Source organism: Pistacia vera, unplaced genomic scaffold (assembly GCF_008641045.1).
Source record: "Pistacia vera cultivar Batoury unplaced genomic scaffold, PisVer_v2 Contig906, whole genome shotgun sequence".
Classification (NCBI taxonomy): Eukaryota; Viridiplantae; Streptophyta; class Magnoliopsida; order Sapindales; family Anacardiaceae; genus Pistacia; species Pistacia vera.
The window spans coordinates 549416-562245 of NW_022196786.1; the positions used below are offsets into that span (position 1 = coordinate 549416).

At 35.1% G+C, this 12830-nt stretch overlaps 2 protein-coding genes across 3 annotated transcripts; both read right to left on the reverse strand.

Annotated features, from left to right (window-relative positions):
• Positions 1-203: 203 nt before the first annotated feature.
• LOC116119802 (glutathione synthetase, chloroplastic-like) lies at positions 204-3265 on the reverse strand (the record flags this gene model as incomplete). The annotated part of the gene is made up of 8 exons (XM_031405727.1): positions 204-716; positions 864-1056; positions 1168-1307; positions 1820-1941; positions 2553-2622; positions 2714-2794; positions 2982-3062; positions 3156-3265. Coding segments are annotated over 8 exons (921 nt in total), but the record flags the coding sequence as incomplete, so codon positions are not given.
• Positions 3266-4024: 759 nt separating this feature from the next.
• LOC116119812 (protein STRUBBELIG-like) lies at positions 4025-10445 on the reverse strand. 2 transcript variants are annotated; one of them, XM_031405741.1, is made up of 17 exons: positions 10060-10445; positions 9548-9677; positions 9393-9464; positions 8795-8860; positions 8625-8696; positions 8456-8527; positions 8301-8372; positions 8147-8212; positions 7934-7999; positions 6949-7316; positions 6731-6834; positions 6409-6639; positions 5879-6150; positions 5505-5640; positions 5092-5222; positions 4785-4941; positions 4025-4470 (listed from the first exon to the last, which is right to left on the reverse strand). In XM_031405741.1, the coding sequence occupies exons 1-17, from the start codon at positions 10157-10159 to the stop codon at positions 4408-4410; spliced, it is 2178 nt and encodes a 725-aa protein (XP_031261601.1). In that variant the 5' UTR covers positions 10160-10445; the 3' UTR covers positions 4025-4407. The 2 variants fall into 2 exon arrangements, with proteins under 2 accessions (XP_031261601.1, XP_031261600.1); XM_031405740.1 differs by having other exon boundaries at positions 6928-7316.
• Between the last annotated feature and the right edge of the window lie 2385 nt (positions 10446-12830).

Consider the following 12830-nt stretch of genomic DNA (forward strand, 5'->3'; position numbering starts at 1 on the left):
GAGAACCATAGATAAATGGATGATTGATCAAGGAAATAAGGTTGTCCAAGTTACCTCCAACCGGGGGCAAGGGCAAGACTGATGACATACGAAAATAACGTAAGGCTGATAACTGAAGGAAATAATATTACACCTCTGCCGCCAACCGCTGCCTTTGGTTTGTCCTGATTGACCTTTGTTTATTCTCCTTGCCTAATTCAACTTTATACTTAATAGGTTAATTTTTCTTTCAACAGACAATTCAGTGTCAAAATTTGGCTGTAATCTTTGGAAACAACCAAATCTCCACTTATATATTTATATATCCTGTCATACTAGTCTTCAATTCTGTTTCTGCTCTAAAAGCCATATCTTTGGTCAGGCAACATTGTAAGGCAGTGGCTTGGCAGTACAGAACCCACATCAAAATTTTATTGCTCAAGAAAAAAAGGGAAACACCATGTCTTCCATGTCAAATCCTTTCCTTCACAAATTTGAAGGAAATACTAAATTGCGGAAAATGAATCTACTTTGACATGATTGCTTGTATAGAACCAGAATCATGTGGATTTAAATTATACAATCAATTGAAGCAACTAGCAAGTCAAAATAATCAAGTTAAATATATACTGTCCAAGACGGCAAATCCAGCTGCAACCCCGCCTTCATTTGAGGAAGAAATCTTTGTCCGCATCAAATAACCACATTGTTCATTCATGATCACCTTGTCCTTGTTCCTGCACATTTCAAATTGAGAATGTAAGTGCATCTCAAGATGAATAATGCTGAAGTTGTGATCTATTGGACCTTTCAGTAGGACACTTCATGGTCAAATCAAAACACAATTTGCAATGCAACTTTACTGAGCAACAGAACTTATGTACCTTAAGTAAGCACCATATATGCCAAGTTCTGATATAGCCTGATCTTTATGACAAACGCCATCACGCATCAAATATGCAAGGGATTCACTTGGGAATATCCTTTGCATAAGAATGTAAGCAGCATCTTCTTCGCTCCCTTCCTTTTTCAACCTTAAAAGGGTTTCCCTCACATCTTCACCATATATATTGTTCCCTGAAATGAAATAGCGAAACCTAGTTCAAAAACATTGTTCCCACCAGTGGATAATGTATATAATTGTAAACAACAAAAAGAATGGCAGAGTGAAGATCAGAAATATAGGACCTCCGCCTTCTCTTTGTGGCTTCATGACATATAGCTCAGGTCTTTCAATTGCTTTGCTGACTATCTCCGAGTCATCCAAACTCCACAAACCTGCAAAACATTTACGTACTTTGGCAATGTCCTCTTTGTTATCAAGAAATCTGCACACAAGCAAAACGAAAAAAAGCTCTATTAAAACCAATAAAACCTAAGAAAGCTGTTATTGTACAAAAATGTAAAGCTTAATGAACTGCTCATAAATTTACTTAGGACACTTAGGAGAAATTTGTGAAAACATAACCTATATCAAGCTGTAACTACACATACTAAGCAAAATCTATTACATGATTTCCATATTCTAGCAATTCAATATTAGTATGAATCACCAAAAACAGAAGCTTCACCATGAATTAGAATTTAAAATGTACTAGTGATTGTACAAAAAGTAATTATTAAATTTACAAGCCAAGGACATCATATTCCGACCACTATTCCTTGTAAGTGGCTACAGCATCCTTTTGAACTTAAAAACCATATTTGCAGTAAACCAGTATAAGCATTTCTTTAACGCCATTAGTATTCATAATTTAGAAGTTAATTTCAACATAAAAAGTACAAATTTCAGGAATCAGCTTGAGCATCGAAAATAATCACTTGGGCTGAAATTATTTACCTCTCAAGTACATTGGGTTTTGCAAGTTCTTGTTGAATCTTCTTGGTGCCTGCTAAATGATAAGAGATTGACGGACACTTGATCGCAGAAGACTGCTCCATAAGTAGCCTAGCGCTCCATTCCTATGAATAGTAAACATGCTCATAGTCAAACACTATACATCGCAATGTAAAGTCAAGTCCTTTTTTTGGCCTTCAAGTATCATAAGAAAAGTGAAACACAGTACAGTGAAATTGTAAGGACCGAAACAGGCAATAAAAAGGAAAAAGGTGAAGAGAATTAGAACTTCAAAGTCATTCACAATGAATTCAATAGTACTTAATGTATACCAATTTAGTCTAGCTCAAAAGTTGAAATTATATTACACAAAGTTTGGCAGGATATGCCCTGCCTGCCATACAACGTAGATAGGTTAATCACTCATAATCCCACATGAACCAATAGCAGCACATTATGTTAGATTTATCCATATCACTGATTTAAAAAAACGTCCTGTCACCACTTGTCATGCAATATCAACCAACCATTTTTACAGCATGCAAACAAGCATGTACTACACAAGCCAACTAGATTCACTCCCAAGATTCATATGGTAGATGAATGTGTCATGAGACACGCTTTGCTGTCAGCATCTTAAATCTTGAACCAGGAAAGAATTCGAAAGAATAACAAATAAATTCCTCTGAAGGATGATCGTTGCTGCAAGCAGAAGGAAAATAGCATAATTGCTTACCGATTCTGAAGGATAATCAGTTGGCGCATACCCAGCTCTAAAATAGACAACTGAAACTGCTTGGCCACCACTGCAATTACAAAGCTTTGACATCACAGTCCGAAACACAACTTGGTGAATCTGGATAGAAAATTTAAAAGTAATGCCAGAAGGTTACATACACAAGAAGTGTTCCATCAGGAAGTAGTTCCCCTTGCATATCAATTTCAGCCAATGTTTTCCGAATAGTTGTAACATTGTATGTGTTATTAAGCTAAGGAAGACAGCTGTATATGTACTTTATAAAGAGCTTTCTGAATTAATAATAATATTAGGATATCATAATCCGAAAAGATAAATCCTTCTGCTAAAGTCTTTCACGTATCAACCCTTTTTTCTTATCCTGCTGAGAATTTCCCCAGACATGCCTCTTATAAAAATAAAGGATATTTTTCCTTCAATACTGAACAAAGCCAGTGTTGGTCGTACATGTTACGTTCTTCAGACTGAGCCACAACCATAACTACAGCCCTACACAAAAATATTCCAGGTAACTAAAAGCTTAATTGACCTCTGCAAATGCAGCAGCATAAAAGAACCAAAAATATTAGAGACAAATCTAACCCGGGATTATTATACTCAGTCCAAGCTTTAGCCATTGCTTCTGCAAACCGACTGACTGAAGAATTGCCAGGGATCTTTTTGGAATCTAATCCAAGACCCGGTCCAGGTTTTAAAACAGTGAGTTAAACTTAAACCAACTTGATAGGTGTTGATTAATATTGGTCATGGATGTCCATATCAAATAATATATCTATTTGAAAAGCAAAAGCAACATGTCTTGCAAAAATTCGTTTTTCAGCTAACAAACAAAAACCTTTGTGTTAAAATTTCCCATCATGCCAAACAGATTGTAAAGCAAGTAACTTAAGTTGAAATCTTGAGGACAAGAGTCATTTGGGAATCTATGAACAAGCTACAATTTATGATGGGATTGTATTTTTAATTTTTATAATAGTTGTTTGCTTACTCATGTGGGTAGCAGCCTAGCAGGCATAAGTTGCTCTTTGTCCACAAACCAAATGAATAAATAAATAGCAAAAACAACTGAAAAGCATTTGATTGTCCGGGATCCATCCGACATTTCATACGAGCAATGTAGCAGCACCCTTAAACCCCCAAGAATTTCTGTCCCTACCTTTTCAACTATTACATTTTCCATTTTACTGTTTTCTTCCATTTCTTTATTACAAGACATTAACTTCTGACTGATATTAACAGATTCAGTGTTTATCTGGATTCGACTAGATGTCGAACAAGGAAAAAGAAAAAGTCAACATGGGTGCGGCGCACTTCCTTGAATCAAGCTGTACAAGTTCATGAATTAATAAAGTAATTTCAGGATATGAAAACGACACTAGTTGGATCTAATTTAACTAATGACAGGATGTTAACAGAAATAAAGAATGGAAAAAAACAAAAAAACAAGAGGATAGATTCCAATCGAAGAGATCAGATCTGTGCCATAACCAAGTCACATAGTTGTATTGAAATTGTACACCAATTTGTAGCATCATCATTTAAACAATAAATGGTTGCATTGGCTAGAGATATTCACAGGAAAAATAAATTAAATAATTGTGTTATCACTTCCCACAGAGAAGAATAGCCAAATCAAGTGATGCCTACGAAAATATTTGGCTAAGTTACCTTTGATTCGTAGACGATATGGTTGAAAGCCACTTCAGGTGAGCAGCTGCATTAAAAAAAAATTTCCTCTCCAGGGAGTTACCAATCAAGAACCAAACTAACATCTTCTGTCTCATTTCCTAATTATGTTACACTTCTCAAACGAAAACTTGCTTGGGGTTCCATTCTAAATCATTTGTAAGAGGTCCTGGACAATTTCAGACATCGGTGGTCTGAATCCTGGCTCCCACTACAAAAGGATTGGAACAAGATGAGTTATATCTCTATATAAACACAAAATTGTTGGGACAAACAAGGTTTCTGATTCACATCTTTTTTAAGAAATATGCAATTGCAATTTGATTTTTCGCACCAAGAGACAACCTAAGCTTTTTGTCTCAGATGCAATTTTTGTTTACCCCCATAAGGATGCCCTCAATGATTCAAAGGGGCAGCAAATGTTGCTAAAAAAAAAATGCCCCAAAATTTATGTTTCAGAAACAGAAATTATAAATGAGATGCCAAAATACAATTGAAAGATTGAAGAGGGGTTAAAAATATCACCTGTACACATCGGGATATTATATCGGCAAAACGAGATAATGACTTGACTGGATATGCTCCATTTAGAGAAGGGTCAACCATTTTTGATAGCGCATCAATATCATGAAGCTGAGGAATTGCCCATCTAACCAAAGAATGCTCCCCTCGGGGCCGTGACCTAAACATGTTTTATAATGAGAAAAAAATATCTTTGCTGAACCCAAAATGTAAATAAGCAATAGATAGATTCAGATGAAATTGTCATACAAAGCTCTGAAATGGATTGCACATGCACTTAAAAAGCATTACTCTTAATGGGATTGCTTACCTGTCATAGGATTTCCGCCCTGTGAGAAGTTCTAACATTACGACTCCAAGGCTATAAACATCACTCTGGCATGTGTAACTTCCAGACTCCAATTCAGGAGCACCATAACCATTAGCATAGCGTCCTGAAAACTGACATTATGTGCACCAATGTCAGCCACAAGTATTCCATGAACAGAACCTTTGAACTTTCTAGTTCATACTAGATAAATAATCTGTCATATAAGTCATCTAATGAGTTTGTTCTAAAATTCATCAGTTTGCACTAAATCCGGAATAATCACTTGGCCAAAAAAAAAGGTTTCCAGAGGTTGAGTTGCACTCCATTAATGTTTAATCAAAACAGCTAGGGAGCACAGTTTGAGCGATGGGCTCATTTCCGATGAAAATTTTAAATCATTAGAAATAAATTACCTCAGTTGTGGAGCCAGATAATAGCAAATCTAAACCACAGTCTGATACATGCACAGCAAGCTTCTCATCAAGGAGAATATTGGCAGACTTGAAATTCCGATGCACAATGGGTGGCTGACATCCTTCATGTAGATACCTTAATTACAATAGAGAATAGATAAGTCAATTTATCAGTAAGAAAAGATGAGGCAAAGGACATTTGTAAGAACATGCTAAAACAGGAGATATTGGTTGTTCTTTGGGATCTTCAAGGTCTCTAATGATTGATAAAACAAACACAAGCAATTCCATTTGCAATATCTTAATCAAGGGATTCTCCATTTATATCTAAGCCAAGGAATTCTTATATACGCCAATTTGGTTTTGCTACTTACTGTAGGGCTCTAGCAGCTCCCAGTGCCATCCGGATGCGCATATTCCATGAAAGTTTTTTATGGTTCTCTTCATCCACATGCAGTAAATCATGAAGTGTTCCATTTCCACAATACTCGTACACAAGCAGATGTTGTCTATGCTCGTTACAGTAACCAACAAGATTCACAATATTAGGATGTTGAAGTTTAGAGATCCTAGACACTAAACCAAGAAATTCATCATCACTCTGCTGACGAGAAGCTGTAATTCCTACTTTCTTGACTGCAACTAGCTATAAAAGAACCAAGAAGTAGAGATCAGATGCCAGGAGCTGAAATAATATGCAGGAAAGCTTGGAAGAATAATGTGAACCGTGTTCTTTAAATAACTTAGAAAGAATGATAACAAACAGAAATGTACTTAAACACAGAGTTAGAGACAGAACAGGTCTAAGGCAAGGGCACAACCAAGCATGAGAACCAAATCAAGTAAACTGTTAAAAATTGATATTCCTAGAAATAATGACAAAGTGGATCAAATGAACCTCTACCTTCCCATCTGGAAGCTCAGCTATATATACACTGCCAAGCATGCCTTCTCCTATAAAATTTTCTTCAGAGAAACTATTTGTACACTGCTGAAGTGTTGCAATGGTGAAAGGAATAGTTGAACCAGAGTTCAGGCTTGTAGAAGGATGATCACTTCTTGTTACTTCTGCAGGTGCAAGTGGTTTTACAGTAACCTTCTCAACAAGAGGTAATGGAAAAGGAGGTGGTGGCAGCTGCAACACAGAAAATTTACATCAAATGAGATGATGATAATATCATGTGATGATGGCTTAAACTTGCAGCAAATCTCATCATATCTATGACCTGTTCATCCTGTGGCTTTGGATTTATTCCTGTTCTTCTATTGTCCACTCCATATCCATCTTGAGGTTTCATGATTGGCTCTTTAGAGACTGGTTGAATTGAGACTTCTCCAAGGAAAAAAGGGAAGAAAAAAGGAAAAAGGAATAAGAAAAAAGGAAAAAAGAACAGGGGCTTGAGACCAACAATAGTATAGCTACCTTTCTCCACAGTATAGCTACCTTTCTCCACTGGAAGACTTGGCTGTAATGAAGATTTACTGTTGTTAGGGTTCTCCCCAGGGGCTTTATATGCACCCACATCATTCCTCTCAGAATCTTTCTTCACTTTCCTATCTCTGCAGTATCTGCAGACAAAGAGACAAGCTCCTAACACAAAAAGTATTGCAGCCCCTGTAATGGAAATCCCAATGACTCCCTTTGTTGTCCAAAATTTTCTTGAACTTCTGAACTTCGGTGCTATAGAAATAGAAGGTACATCTGCCAGATTCCCAGGTGCATAACCAGGAGATGGTGCCCAAGCTATAGATGGAGATAGTGCAGTCGAGGGTGATGGAATAATAGTTGTATTAAAGGGATTTCCACCTTTTCTGTATAGCATATGCACCATATGATCAATAGAACCAAGAAAAAAAATACCAGATATACCTAAAGGATCAAAAAATATAGACCATCTGGCAGAAGAACTGACCAATAACAACATACAGATGCCACAAACATTTCTCATCATATTAGTACAAGGGATCAAAATCTCCGAGCATATTATTATGTTTTCTAGATTTGAGAAATGGGAGCATTACATGTTCTCTTTTTTCCCCATACTTTTTTGATGCAAACATTGGATGCTCTTATTACAAATTAACCATGGTAATGTTTCTTTAAATACCAATGATAGGGGTTAGCTCATGTCCTACTCCTATTATCTAAATAGAAAAAAAACATCCGTGGCAACTTTACAAGGCACCATCATGGTATAAAATCATCGTTAAGGCTACTATAATCTTCTTTAAAGAAACATTGAATAATATCAACAATTCTACAAGTATGGCCAACAAGGGAAGCATCAATGTCACAGGATTTGAGAATTTAAAGAATGAGACAGAGAAATCCATGTTACACAAAAATCATGCTTTGTAGCTATACATATAAAAAGGCCTTTTAGAATGACAACAAAAAATAAAGCACATGATATGTTTAAATGGTTTACCTGAAATTTGGAATTGCAAGTAACTTCGTGGGGATAGGCCCTGAGAACAAATTATTCTCAATATTCCTAAGGGGAAAAAAAATAATTTGTGAGTTGCAGAAGACTGAATAATTCCTATCAGCTTCAGAAATAAAGCTAAATTTTTAATAATGAAATTGAAAAAACAAGAAAAAAATACAAAATCAAAGAGGAGGTAAGGTGGGTACAACATACAAATCAGTTAGGTGAAGGTCCTGTAGAACATCAAGGAGCCCAGAAAGTGTGTTGTTCTGCAGGTGCCTGCAAATAGTGAAGGTACATATGTAATCTGTTAAGAAATTAAATTGACAACATTACATCGTTTTATTTTATTACAATCAGTACTGACAATGTGTTGAGAGATGACAAATCCACCGTTGAGGGAGGCAGTTGACCACTCAAATTGTTAGCTGACAGATCCCTGCAACATAGTTTATTAGCACAACCAAAACCTGGAACAACAAATCAAAAGATAAAAAGTGCAATTTAAAATAAATTTCCTACAAATTTATCAAACCCGTAAGCTGTTGAAAGGCATCAGGTATGCCTCCGGTCATATGGTTATTCCCCAACGACCTGACGAGAATAAAGGTAAATTGAGAAAGATGTTATGACCACATGAAAACAACACGACAATATGACACCAAGACTAGCAAGTTTAGTTTGTACTTACAAATCCAACAACTGAGATAACAGGGCCAATGATTCTGGGATGCTTCCAGTGAACTGATTACCTGAAAGAGAACTAAGGAACAGAAAAAACAAAAACACCTGATTTGTTCAAGAATACGCATGTAAGAATATTAGTAAAGAAATGCAAGAATGAGTGAGGTTCAAACATACAAGTTCCTTATGGTGAGGGGCAAGTTGTTTGGAATACTCCCTCCAATATGATTATTGCTCAAATCTCTGCTTTTCAAAATAGAACAAAAGCACCATAAGTCTTCTACACAGAAAAAAAATTAAAATCATCCTGATGTATGCATAGCTAACACAACATTTTGTGCTACTGAAACTTGATACTTCATCTTAGGCAGCCAAATGAGACACATCTAGACAAATTTAGAACTTCACAGAAAAGTACTAAATGATATTGTGCAACTGAAACTAAGTGCTTTCTTTGCAGTCAGCTCCAGCATGCTACATGCGAACATTAGCGTCATTCAATCAGTAGAAAAATCTTCAGTTGTTCAAGAATTACAAAATTTATTACCAGCATGGGTGATATTGATCAATCCGGCCCCTGAGCTTCCTTTCGGTAAAACTTTTTCCTTGGAAGATACTATCAACGTTTAAAGAAAGGAAGAAAACTGAATTACCAGCTTCTACACACTACCTAAATGGTTGAGAACATACCGACTCTAAATAAAATAAATCTTGTCAATTTGATTCTGACATGCACTTAACATCTACATAATACACCTAATAAACTGCTACTTACAAAACTATTATTGATTTGAAGTCCCCCAAGCTATCCACCAAAGTTCCTCCCAAATTCATTCCATTGAGTCTTCTGTACATCCAACAAAAAAGCTCATAAAATCTTATCGAAAAACATACAAACAATAAACAAAATATAAAAAAAGATCAACATACATTTCTGTCACATTTGAGAAAACACATAAGACACCTTGCCATGAATCTCCACATGGGTCTCCTCCAAGAGGAAGCCATTTATCAAGAGGTGGGAAGTCAAGTGCAACATATAAGCTATTTATTGCCGCAACTGTGAACCAAAACGAGCACAAAATTAATAATAAAAATAAAACCACGTTCATCTCCCGGAATTAATTAAAATGAAATTCAATAATTCACAACCGAACTTGAAAAATGGTATATTTTTTGCTACATAAAACGGAAAAAAAAAAACAACCCTTTTAATGATTCATCAACCAAAAGACAATTAAAATGAAAATTCAGCAATATATACATCACGAATTTAGAAAAATACGCATAAACATCAAATCACATTTACAAGAGAAGCTTACTTCAATATTTGAATAAATAAATAATAAAAACAGAACAACCATCTCTAATTCTACGTTTGTTTGTTAGGTAATAAGAAGGAGTCCAGAAAATAAATTGTGAAGAAAAAGAAAACAAATTACCATCACGAGGGTCAGTCAACCCAGCACAAAACGGCGCCGTTAAAGCAGTGAACACCACCACCCCGAAGCCAACACAAACACCATAATTCACACAACCCATTACGGCTGAACTCAACTTCAGAGAACCCACTTCTCTTTTCCGGCGTGTTTTCCCGGAAGCAGAGAACAGGACAACAAGTTGAAAGATGTTTTGTTTTCAAGGCATAAAGAGAAAAGTGAGGGAAATGAAATGAAAGGATTCTGAAAGAGGACGGAAAGAGAATAGAATAAATAGTAAAACAAAAATGTTTAAGAGCTTTTGAAATCTGGGTTTAGAATTTGTAGCATCAGAGTTTGTCTGTTGGAGTGAGCTTGATTGGGCTCCGTGTCGACTGTCGAGCGAGTGAGCGAGTAAGCGAGTGTGTTTAAAAAGCGGCTAAAGCCAACGGCACTTTAAAAGTTGGTCAAGACTCGAGAATCTTTTTGAAAGTGAAATACTTTTGTATTTTTTAATTATTATTATCATCATTTTCTTAATCTGCGTCGGGTTTACGTTGAGATGTTTAGAATAAGAGATAATAATCGTTATTATATTACAATAATACTAATCTCACTAACCTTATTCGCTAATTTCTTTTACTAATCTCACGTGAGAGTTTGTAATTAAACTTGATTAGATGAGATTCATTATTGGACAGACAAAACTGATGTGAACTGATGAATTATAAACTAACAAATGGTATTAATACATTATATTATATTGAGAAAATAAAATTTAGTTACATATTTAGATTGAATTTAGAAGATAAAGAATGTAAGTAAAGACATATATGGGTTATTAATTACATTGTAATGCCTAAAAATAAATAAAGTCTCATTAGAGTATTTATCACTGCAATGGATTAAATATGAATAACATTATAAAAATTATGGTCTCTCCCTTTTGTTCAAGAACCTATTACCTATAAAGTTTTTTTTTTCCTTCTTCTAAGGAATTATTGTCAAATTTTTTTATAATTACTTTGAAATGAAATATTATTAATAAATTTTAAAATGTTTGGTAAAATAGAGACGAAAGTTAATGAGCTTGTACGAAATAACAGAGATGCCTAAAAGCCTAAGCAAGTAAGCAACAAACAAACAAATTAACCACCCGTTCATGTGAGGTGCTCTGGTATTAAAAGAGCAAAATAGTTATTGAGTTTGAGTCCGAGTCTGCCTATGTAGGGGTGTTTAAAAAAATACAAAAATCGAATCGAACCAGTTTTTCGATTATTCAGAAAATCGTTGGTTTTAGTTTAAGGAAATACATAAATTAGAAATTCAGTTCAATTATCGATTTAAAGAAATTTTGAAACTGGTTAATCGGAACCAGTTTTATAAATTGGTTTTCATTTTAAAATTAAAAACCTTAAATCCCGAAATCCTTTTCTCTTTATTCTTCACCCTTTACTTCTCCTTTTTTTTTTTTTTTTTCACACAAACACAAACATTTCTCCTCATTTCTCACCCATTTTCACTTTTCTCTTCCTTCTCAAAATAAAAAATAAGTTAAATTAGGGAAAAATCTAGATAAAAATAAGTTAATGGCCAGTTTTCTCCTTAACTAGTTTGGTTTCAGTTCAAAAAAATTCTCAAACCGAAAAACCAGTTCGATTAAAAAAATCAGTTAACCGGTTCAGTCAGTTGGTTATGAACACCCCTACGCCCATGAACTAAGAGGGATGGACATGGGGATTCTTAACGGTCGATAGTTTCAAGATCCTGATAGATTGGTTGAGGTATACACAAACTAACCCAGACAACCATTTTGATTAAAAAAAAAAAAGAGAAAAAAAGTAAGCAACAAATAGACATGCCAATTGCCATTAATAAAAAATTTAGAAAATATTATTTGTCGCTGCGGCTTCGTTTGGTTCAAGATTGGGAATACTACTCTTAGTATTCCCAAAAAAGTTAAACAGTAAAATACCCAAAAACTCTCATTTTTGGGAATACTATTTTCAATATTATTCAATTTTTTTAAACCCTCTAAATTTGTTAATTTAATTAAATACCCCTAAATATTTTTTTTAAATTACAAAAACACCCCAATAATCCACATTTACCAGATTCCAGCCACCGCCGCTGGAAAATGGCCAGAATCTGGTAGGATGGCGCACTACCGGCTGAATCTGGCCGGTAGTGTGCCGATCTAGCCTTTTCCAGCCAGATCCACGGTGGATCTGGCTGGAAAAGGCCAGATCTAAGGCCAAAGATCTGGCCGTTGACGGCCAGATCTTTGGCCGTAACAGTCGGTCACGACGGCCNAGTTTGGTTTTGGTTCAGAAAAATTCTCAAACCGAAAAACCAGTTCGATTAAAAAATTCGGTTAACTGATTCGGTCAATTGGTTATGAACACCCCTATGCCCATGAACTAATAGGGATGGACCTTGGGATTCTTAACGGTCGACAGTTTTAGGGTCCTGATAGATTGGTTGAGGTGTATACAAACTAACCCAGACAACCCTTATGATTATAAAAAAAAAGAAAAAAAAAGTAAGCAACAAATAGACATGCCAATTGCCACTAATAAAAAATTTAGAAAATATTATCTGTTGCTGCGTTGTTTAGCAAGTAGAGATTCTTGCTTGCAGACTTTGCTCAATCTTCTTTATGAATCCACTCATTCTTCATTAAAATTGCAAAGGAATGAAAACAATTTCTCAACTTCTCATATTTATATATCACTATGCACAGTTATTTTTATGTTCAATTTTCTTTACTTAAACCAAATACAATTTTTTTATTT

Coding starts and splice junctions, on each gene's coding strand:
- LOC116119812 (XM_031405740.1), bottom strand. CDS start 10,159: ATGGGTTGTGTGAATTATGGTGTTTGTGTTGGCTTCGGGGTGGTGGTG. Junction 8,861..9,392: donor TTCAAATCAATAATAGTTTT/GTAAGTAGCAGT, acceptor TTTGAAAAGCAG/AGATTTGAGCAATAATCATA. Junction 8,000..8,146: donor GACCTTCACCTAACTGATTT/GTATGTTGTACC, acceptor TTTTCCCCTTAG/GAATATTGAGAATAATTTGT.